Genomic DNA, 10809 nt, shown 5'->3' on the forward strand with positions numbered 1-10809 from the left:
TTGTAAGCACTAGGAATGCTAGAGAGGTTAGATAAACAGCAAACATTGTTGCTTGATACTGATTATCTTTGATAAGTCCCACCCCCATATCTACCAGCTCCCAACTGCACTTGATAGTAAATTCACCAGACATATGTACCAGGTAAGAAAGCTCAAGAATGCACCCCAAAACCACATATTTAAATATCAAAGATACTGGTAGCCTCAACTCAGACAACAGTCTAGGGCTACAACCATGGTATGTTTAAGTAAGCAGTGTACAGCAGGACTCACAAAGAATAGCAATCCCCAGCTACCATAGTGAGGTTAGTATAGGACTACATAGCCAGGGGGAGTTAAATATAATTGTTTTGTGAATCCATGTTTGCTTCTGTGAAATATACTAGTGATTTTTATGATGGGCATAATGAAGCATACCAAACAAAATGTCAGTAGAGAACTGGACTGCCCCTCTAATCCTGTTCTGGGTTGTTCTTGTATCTTAATAAATTAGTTTGAAAGAGAACTTGCATGGGTATTTTTTTTCTTGTAGACTTACAATGCATTATTCTGTGAGACAAGTGCCAAAGATGGATCTAATATCGTGGAGGCAGTTCTTCACCTTGCTCGGTATGTTGAAATATATTAATCAATTTTGTCTCTCCTAAAGTGTTGTTTTAAAAGATCAGCTCCATCAAAGGGCTTTTTTTGTGTAAAATGAATATGGAATCTGCACAACCCTTTTCAGATAATAGGTAAATATGTAGGTGTTGGTATGCTGTTTGTGCATGCTGCATTCGCTCTTGACCTCTCTGTATTCATCTCATCTTCTGACCAAGACTTGTGCATGTAGAGCTTGCATGTGGGTATGTTCAGCTCCAAAGAGATCAACATGCGACTATCAGGAGTGAAGACAGTGGGTACTATTCCTATATGCCACATTGACATCTCATGTAGCTTGTCATGTCTGACAGTCATATTTTCTGAGTGCTTTGATCAGTGTGAATCAGAATTCTATAATATATTTGTGACTATTTAATATTTCTTCAAAGACTTGGTTTTGCTTTTTGAAGTACTAGTTTTATTTAGTGTTACTATTTTCATCTATTGTATTAAAGTGAATGGATTTGGTTCAGTTTATCTCTGCCCTGGGCACGTGATGGGAAAGCCATGGCTAGCTGCAGCGTTACAATGTGTGTGTGTGTGCCACATGCAGGGGTGAAGTCACTTGTATGTCTTGCTGCTACTGTCACTGGCCCTGCCTCCTCGCTCAGACTCAGCTACCCCAGCGATTGCTTCCCTGACACTTGCAGATGAAGATCACTGTGTGACCGTGAGTCACCTTGCAGGGTTTTTGTAAGTATAACACAAGGGAGGCGAAAAACAACCCCCCTCTCAGTACTTCCTTGGAGGAAATGTGGGATAAAAATGTACTAGAGAGGTGGGTAGATAGCACTTTCTCTTCCAAAGTTTCATCTGTGTCAAAACCCACTCTCTGCTACCTAATGGCGGCAGTGGCCCCCTTGCCAGGCTGCCACAGCTGGGGCAACCATTTCAGAAGTTGGGTTGGGATTCAGCCATATACTGGCCTGTATTAGCTTATTGTAACCTTTGGCCATATATTCACAGAGCAAGAAATAGACACGTGAACTTAGCACACATTAAAAATGACACTCAGATTTCACATCAATCTCTGCATGTAGTGAGTGCTTTCTGTGAAGGAATGTTATAAGGTGAATCAGCTATGACTACCTGAAATTCTTAGAAACAAGAACACATGGGGCATTCACCATGTGGATGCTGTGTAAAATGGCCATCTTGTAGCCATTGCTTTATAGAATAATGACAGCCCCTGAGCCAACGAGGTGTGGATGCAGCCTGTTCTCCCTGTTCTGGTTGTGGCAGCAGAGAGTGGAAATGATCTGTGCAAGTGATGAAGGAGACCCGTGGTATGAGGAGTTGTAGATTGTATGCTGGGGTGCTGATTACTCTCCACAGGGGAGCTGACTTAATTGGGGCCTGCAGGTGTCACGCCTAATGTGCTCCAGTCCCAAGACTGCAATCAAATTTGCAGTAGCAGCTTTAGGATTCTGTATGAGTATTTTTAGTATTCAGCAAACCTTGAGTAATAATTCATTTCCAAGCTATAATAAATGCTGTTTATTTCTTTCACTACTGAAACCTTAATAAATGTCCCAGTGTTATTTTTAATATATGGCACTTCAGATCAAAGCTATGTAATGTTTAAGTGGTTTTTGCATTTATGACAAAATTAGCAATATAGTATTTACCCAAATGCAAGACTGGGCTTTTTTCCAGGTGTGCCATAAAAAAAGAAGTCGTCGTCTTAAATTTGCATACAAGTTACAGTTATACCCAATAGTAATTTTTGTGTGTGTGGATGATGGGGTCATCTTACATTCACAGTTATTTTCCTTTCAAGTAAATATGGTAGCATTTCTGTTTCTATATTGGGTTCAGATGTCCTCATTGAACAAAATTGGATTCCTGGAAAGAGGCATAGCTGCTTGTTCATTCAGAGGGTTGAGAAATTCCTTATCTTCCAGTGGCAACAGGTGCAGCCAAATTGGAAGCAGCCATTTATCTGGAAATGTCAATTCAAAGCTAATTGTTGCTTTACATAATTCATTTCCAGGAATTTTTAGGAGCACCTTTTTAAATAGTTCAGTGCATTGGGGATTTCTTTAGTACAATTATAAAAGCTAAACAGTGGGTAGAAATAGGCCTTTGGCTATAATTTTAGGATGATTAAATAATTTATTTTACAGTTAAAATATTCTTCTCTTTGCTGGCTCAGCTTTTAACTATTTGCTCATCCCTAGAAAGAAATATGTTTTCTGGAGCATGTTAATATATTTGAACAACAGTGAACTATGTGTAAGAAGTCCAAAGGAAAAACTGCTTTAGTTGGTTATCTTCCCACTTTCTGAAGAAAAGAATGGTTGAACCTGTGGAATATAACCCTAGGAAGTTTCATAATATTGTCATTATCATTGACAAATAATATTTTTGGTCATTGGTCAAGTACAATGAATTCTAAGATTCAGTATGGCGAGCCAGTTATATGGGTAATGAAATTTAAATACACTGTTGGTGCTTCTTAGAGCCAGACATTTTTAAAATGAAAAATCTGATATCAAACTGACACCCAGAGAGTAATGTGACAGGCAACCAGTGCAGTAATAAGTGTATGATGTGATCCTAGAAATCAGATGGGAATCACACAGTGGGGTGGGGGCATTGCCACACACCATTCGATGAAGATATTTTCAGGTAGGTAGCCATGTTGGTCTGCAGTAGAACAGCAGGGTTTGAGTCCGGTGGCACCTTAGAGACCAAGTTTTTCAGGTACAAGCTTTTGAGAGTCAAAGCTACTTTTTTCTTTGTAGCTGAAGAAGGAAGCTTTGACTCTTGAAAACTCATGCCCTAAAAATCTTGTCACTCTCTAAGGTGCCACTGGACTCAAGTCCTGCTGTTTCATAAATAGACATGGGCGCAAAATGGGAAAAAAACAAAATGAGAGTTTCGTGTTTCGTTGCAATCCACAAATTACGAATCATGAAACTTCATGAAATTGTCATGTTTGCCAAAATGATTCGTTAGTTTCGTGATTCATCAGAACCTGGGGCCTTGAGGGAGAGCCCGTAAACACTACAGAGACACCTGCCCAGGCGGGAGAGGTGCTCAAAATAAAAATGAGATGCACACAGTGGGTGCACAAAACAAGAGTGAGCTGCACCAGAGTCAAGTGCACAACAAGAGAGAAAGGAAACAGAAGAGAGTGAGGCCCTCTGGAACCCACACAAAGCTGGGCCCCAGAGCCAGGCAGTGGCCCTGAGACTGGGCTTGGAGGGAGAGGCCCTAAACCAAAACCAAAGGAAGCAGCAAGAGTGTGAGCCCTCAAAAGAGCAGAGAAAGAATTGAGAAGAAACAAAGACAAGGAAATAAAAAAGGGGAGGCCTAGTCTAGGCTCGAGAGCCAGACTGAGGCCTGAGACTAGGGTGGAATGGGGTGGAGGAAAAAAGGGACCCTCACCCAAAGACCTTTCCACAGCAAGGCCAAGAGCTGCAAATAAGAGGCTTCTTTCAGTCTCCTTTGAAGCAGCAGCAACCAAAAGCACAATTCCAAATCCTTCTACACACTCTCCCACTCCAATCCCAGCAACAGATCCTCCTCCCTCTCCCTCTGTCTACTGGGACTGAAACACGAGGCAGAGAGAGGTGCCTTTTATAAAAAACGCTGACATAGAGCAGAACAGGAGGTCTGTGGTTGGTTGACAGACCTGCCAGACAGGGTTTGGAGGGGTGAGATTCGTGTGTCCATGGCTACAGAAGGCCCACCTCCTTGGTTGCCTAGGGGAGTGACCCCCAGCTCCTGGCTCTATAGGGCAGAATGGAAGCTCTTCAGATGGCTAGGAGAACTGCCAGTCAAGGATAAGTGGGCTATGATTGGGGTTTCCAATGGCAACAAAAAGTCTGTGCTCATTGTTGCCTAGGGAATCAGTGGATCGGCTCCAGCCTGTTCACAAAGCTAACGAAACAGGCCAAAAAGTCATGAATTTCGTGATAATTTCATGCTAACCGCAACCCCACAAAACGCTGTTTCGTGACACGGGCCGTTTCATGATGAAATTTGCTTTGTATTTCGATCCATGCCCATGTCTATTCATAAACCCTGACGAGGATCCAGTGTATGCATCTGATTACTCTATTTATCTGTTGGCCTTTGTGCGTGTGGTTTCTGATCTTCCATTGGGAAGGATCTACACAGAAACCCATTAATGTAGCTGGAAGTACAGATCCCAAACTATAAAGGGGATTCTGTGCAGAAACCAGGCTTCATGTTGGTTCATGATGTTTGATTAGTCTGGACTAGAGATGGGCATGATCTCCATTACGATCAAAGAAACCCCATGATAATGGTAATCTCTCAATTGTGACCTGGTGGATCATTGTCTTCCACTGCAAATGATCCAGCAGTCGGGAGGGGGCTGGACCGGGGCGATCGTGATAGGGCCGGAAGGCTAGACATTCAGGCGCCAACAATCTATTCCCCTGTCAACGGAGGCAGGGGAATGCCTGAGCTCTGTTTGAAACTTGATAATATTTCCCCTAGCGAGGAAAAGTGAGTGAAAAGGTGGCTTCCTGAGAAAAATATAAGCAAAGTGATTGGGGGAGGAATGGGTTAAGAGAGAGAGAAAACTTTGAGTGCGGCTATCAGCACTCAAAGTTTTGCACTTCATTCAGTGCGTTGAAAGAGTTAAGAAGATATCTCTTCTCAGTGTTAACTCTTTCAAAAACCCCTTGCTTTGAGAGCAGCTATCGAGCTGTTTTGCGCTCCTCTCCTGACTGAGTTTGTTCAGTGCGTTGAAAGAGTTAACTGAAAAGAGATCTCTCTCTCCTCCTGGCTTCTCAGCCCAGTGCCTGCTTTTTGCAAGAAGTTGGTATGTGATTTGATGTTTCATTTGTGTTTTTCCTATTTAAAAAACCATAGGATCCGCGAGGATCCATGTGGATCCTGGTTTTACTTTCTTCCTGTTTAAAATATGCTTTTGGAAGACTAGCTGCTTGCTTTTAAAATCGGGTGGGATGGAGGATTCTATCCCTGCTTTTTTAAAAAAGCTGGCTGAAACTTGTTGACAGGATGTCTCTCTCTCTCTCTCTCTCTCTATTTGGAGAGGCAGGGATGGGTTAAAAACTCCCCCCCTGCTCTAAGTGCATGTGTGTGTGTGTGTGTGTGTGTGTGTGTGTGTGTGTGTGTGTGTGTGTGTGTGAGAGAGAAAACATCCCCTCCCTGAAGGGAGGTGGCTCGTCGCCGGGTTAAAAACTCCCCCCCCTATGCTCTAAGTGTGTGTGTGTGTGTGTGTGTGTGTGTGTGTGTGTGTGTGAGAGAGAGAGAGAGAGAGAGAGAGAGAGAACATCCCCTCCCTGAGGGGAGGCGGCTCGTCACCAGGTTAAAAACTCCCCCCCATCTGCTCTAAGTGTGTGTGGGGGGGCACCCCTCCGATCCCAGATCGGAAACGAGACTTGATCGGAGTGAATCGGTGATCTGGGATCGTCACCAGAGCAGATCCACGAACAGCTTGCTCGGTATTTTTTTTGGATTGTACCCATGTCTAGTCTGGACTACTGTCTGTGAAGTCTCCATTCCCAGCCATTGTTCAGCACTTGTCTCTGCCAGAGCAATTTTTTAATGTTTATACACTGGCTGGGAAGACAAATAGACACCCTAGGTCTTTCACAATACATCATCATCATCATAACAACAACATTCGATTTATATACAGCCCTTCAGGATGACTTAACACCCACTCAGAGCGGTTTACAAAGTATGTTGTTATTATCCCCACAACAAAACACTCTGTGAAGTGGGTGGGGCTGAGAGAGCTAGGAGCTGTGACTGACCCAAGGTCACCCAGCTGGCTTCAAGTGGAGGAGTGAGGAATCAAACCCGGTTCTCCAGATTAGAGTCCTGCACTCTTAACGACTATGCCAAACTGGCTCCGTATAACCGTATAAGCGATAAAGCAACTTAGTAATAAAAAAACCCAACAGCATACATAATACCTAAGATAGCAGATATACCATATAGTAATAATTCAACACCTTTAGCAGAATGCCTGTTGTTCCCTCATGATGCAGTCTTACTGGTGCGTTGTGGAGCAGTTGAAATTCCTAAACTGTCTTCAACTGCAGTGCCATGTAGAATGCATGGCAATGGTCTAACTTGGACATGATGAGAGCATAGACTGTGGTGGCTAGATCACACTTCCTGGGGAAGAAAGCCAACGTTAAAGCATTATGTGCTGCAGGTATCAGCTCTTCATTTAGCTGTAGCTCTGGATCTAACAGCTCCCCCAAGATGTTTTCCTGCTCTTTAAGGAGGGTTACACCTCATCCAGAGTCAGCTGTATTCCATTTATGTGATCAGCACCACCTCTAGAACCGTGATTCTGTCAAGATCATGCTTCAGCTTGGTCCATTACCTTTTATGCCAATTAACTTCTTTGCTTTTGGCATCTCACTAATTACTTATAATTTAGGGGTGTGGAGCTTGTTTTCAGCCTTGCAGAATTCTGAAACCTTCTTTCCCCACCAGTCTTCATTCCTAAGATGTCTCATGTTATTGTGGGAAATGAGATAACTATTAGCAGAGCAACTGGCACTAACTGAAATTAAATACAATAAAGAGTAAAAGTGCAGAAAAATCCTAAAACTGATGTGTTGTGTGTTTATATTCCTTGCACATATGGTCAATGTGTCATACAGGACACAGTCCACTGAGAAATCCTATTGTACCGTTTCCATTCAGTTCACCTTATGTAGGAGAAGTTTCCCTGTGGGTTGCATCCAGGGAGAAAACATTACAAAATGGATGAGAGTTATTTATTTAGAAAAGTTTATGCTGCCTCTCCAGAAACCTTCCCAAGGCAGCTTACAGCTAAAAAGTTACTGCCAGATGTGGGTGTTTACAATGTAAAGTTGTGCAGTGATTGACTATATTCCTCTGTGGTAATATTGTGATTTTGTGCCTTGTTTAGTGACTATAAATAATGTAGCATTAACTCAAGGAACCTGATGTTGGGCTAGTGCAATATATTTACTTTGATTTTTATTGAACTTTCACAATAAGCAGTACATTTCTACTTTGATATTGCTCTGTTTAATCATAGCTAATTACTGTTCCACAGAGAAGTGCGAAAAAGAAGCGATAGTGAAGATGACAACAGGTCTGTAACTGACTTGACAAAGATGACGACGAAGAAGTCAGTGCTCCCCAAAAATTGCTGCAACATTTAGATGATGAAGACTTTTGGCTCCAAAAGAAGTGTACTTCATGGTCTTAAAAAATCCAAGGGGGGAAAAAAAGGATTCAGGCAGCAAAGTCCATCAGGTTCTTCAGCAACTCCCTGGAACTCCCTGGAACAATGTTCAAGAAAACCAGGTCAAGAAGAAGGAGATCTTCAGTTCAGAAGTCACTTGCAGAATGTAGGTCCATTGCGCTTCAAACCATATGTGCCTTTTGGAGTTGACTTGCTTGGCAAAGAGTTAAACAAATTGTACTTCTTACTGTGACCTTAGTAGTGAATGTTAAACTATATAAACACGGAAAATCCACTTCCTGCTCCATGGCTTGCATTCTGGAATACGTTGTCAGATCTTCAAGAAACTTCATCACTAACCTGAAACCCATACTGTTTTTGGAAGAGTTGCTGGAATTCTGAACTTTTCTATTCTGTGTTGTGCCAAAATCATGGGAAACGTAGTGACAACAGCTGTAAGGAGCTGAACCTGAATTGAAAAGGAAAACATAACACTGTTGAAAGCTGAACTTTTGCCTCTTCAAAGAACAGCTGTCCAATATGGAATCATTTGTTTGCCTTTGTTTAGCCTGGGATAAATTAACAATGGAAGTTGATTTTTTGGGGGGGTTGAAGATGTACATATTAGTTGACAGGGATATTTACGATAGGCCTGGTTATTACAGGCTCTAAACACAAGGCTCGGCTTTTCCACTACAGCCTACAGGTGTGAGCTCATGTGATGGAATATTCCTCTAGAAAACAGTTTCTGTTGATAGAAAACTAGTGTCTTGACAAAAGGCAGAACTTAAATCTTTATGCAGTGGAGGTAAACCAGCAGTGGTCTATAGTCCTAGCTAATTGAACTATCTTGCACAAACAATTCCCTTCTGACCTTCTAAAGTGTAACTCTTGATAAAACAAAGTTCATCTGAAAATACCTTTGTGCTGGCCTTAGTTTAAGCAAGCTAAAGGAAAGGGGCAAGGTCTGACGAGGGATTAATGGGGAATAAAATAACTGCAAATAGATCCCCCAAACAGAGGGATTACTCTGACTCTCCACTGGCAGCTAAGACAAGGAAGATATGTTAGCCTGTTTTATTGTTCTGATGTGGAAGGGGCACAGTGCCATTTGGCCCCTTAAACATTCGCTGAGAGGGATCCAAGGATGGGTCTTATGCTCTGGCTGCTTCTCTAAATTGCATTTATGTGGGCCTTCCCAGTCCTTCCAAAACTATCACCTTAAAGTCTTGTTCTTGTCTACATTTAAAACCGGGAGTTTGCAGTCACAAAAAGTTCCATATGAAGTCTAGCACTGTGATTTTTTTGCAGTATGAACTTGAGTGTTATAATATTTGTTACCAGGTTGTTAGTTTCTTGGCAGCCTGGTAGCAGTGAGTAGGTACAGAGACCAATTGGCCTTTCGGTCTGCATATTGAGTGCCTTGGGCTCTGTTTATATATTTTAAATTTATTGATTCATACATCCCCCCCTCGAAACTAATTTATAAAATTAGAGTATTTTAAAAAGATCTATAGATTTTATTTTATTTTTTCCATTTTAGAATTTAGCTTTATCATACTCGTTTTGAAATAAGAAGATGCCGATTGTTGAAACATTTGTTTAGCCTTTACTTTTGTATATGTTGTCTATGCAACTTATAGCAACCTAGAAAATAAATCCTGATTCTGCAAGTCTTGAAGAAGACTCTTTTATTATAATATTATCCTGGTTGTGATAAGAGGATGCATAGTTTAGCTTAATGGCTGATCTGCTATGAGCTCCTACATGCACCAGGCAGTTGGACTTTCTTATGCATTTCTTAAGATTGTCAGGAGAAGTCTGAAGTTCTTTTGGTAATTCATTTAATTGTCTTCACCATATTAAAGCACTTAATTGTGAGAAAGGAGAAGAAAATATAAATACTGGCTTGATTTTTTTTTACCATATTGCAGTAATCAAGCTCTTTAAACCAGCATCATTGCACTTTTTATGTCATTAACTCTTGACAAGTGATCCTTTGTGGATGTAGAGTTTGTGAACGGCTCAGTGGAAGGAGCAGCTTCATGCATACAGTGAAGTTTGTTGTGTGAACCTTTCTCCATCAATTCAATTGAAATGGAAAGCCATGTAATGCAAGAACTTCACATTCACACTGGAAGGAACACCAGCGGGCCTCTGGATTGGGACAAACAGCGCCAAATAGATTCAGAATGTATTTCTGCCAGTATGAGTGGCTGTTGGAGAGCAGCCCATTTGTAAAAATAATTCCTTGTTGCTTTGTTGAGTACAAATGGTCTTTTTTATTTATTTAGTGGCCATGTTACCTTTATACATGTGTATTTATTTTCAAAGGGAAATGTCATATGTTTTTGTTTCTGGAAAAATCTGTACATAAGATTATTTTTATGCATTTAACACATTATTTTAGTCCCTTCCAACCTTTAGCTTTTAAAATATTAGCTCACACCACTTTATTGTTGTTTTGTGCTTTGTACTCTTTTTAATGTTTAATCTTAATAAGTGCTTTGGTAGTCAGCTGTTAACTCCTGATAATAGGTTGTGTGCCAAAATCTGCTGCATAAAAGTTCTTAGAATTAAAATTATATATAACACTCTAGTGGATGTTGTATTTATTGGAAATTTCAGTTTGGCAATATTTCTAATATTATGTTAGAAACTAAATAACTCTGATGGGGTCTGCATGCCCCGTCCCTGCCCCCTACCCCGCTCCTCCCATCACTTCATCTCTTAAGTGCTGTTGACTATGCTGGGACATCCTGTTTATTTGTTTGTTTAATTTATACCCTACCTTTCTCCCCAGTGGGGACCCAAGTTACTTACATCTTTCTCCCCTCCTCCATTTTATCTTCATCCATCTTTTCCTCAAAACACCCCTGATTGTGAGTGCCCTGTCCAAGGTTACCATGGCAGAATGGGGATTCTGGGGATGGGGATCCCCAGAATGGGGATTCCAAAGTTACAGCAAGTTACCCTGGCAGAATGGA

At 41.3% G+C, this 10809-nt stretch overlaps 1 protein-coding gene across 1 annotated transcript in view; it reads left to right on the plus strand.

Annotated features, from left to right (window-relative positions):
- The window catches only part of RASEF (RAS and EF-hand domain containing), a 47668-nt gene extending 37270 nt beyond the window's left edge, over positions 1-10398 (plus strand). Inside the window, exons 16-17 of the mRNA XM_054986139.1 lie at positions 533-609; positions 7691-10398. Of these exons, the coding sequence (XP_054842114.1) occupies positions 533-609; positions 7691-7799 (186 nt within the window). The 3' untranslated portion in view covers positions 7800-10398. The remainder of the gene's footprint in view (positions 1-532; positions 610-7690) is intronic.
- Positions 10399-10809: the final 411 nt, after the last annotated feature.

Source organism: Eublepharis macularius, chromosome 8, assembly GCF_028583425.1.
Source record: "Eublepharis macularius isolate TG4126 chromosome 8, MPM_Emac_v1.0, whole genome shotgun sequence".
In the NCBI taxonomy this organism is placed as follows: domain Eukaryota; kingdom Metazoa; phylum Chordata; class Lepidosauria; order Squamata; family Eublepharidae; genus Eublepharis; species Eublepharis macularius.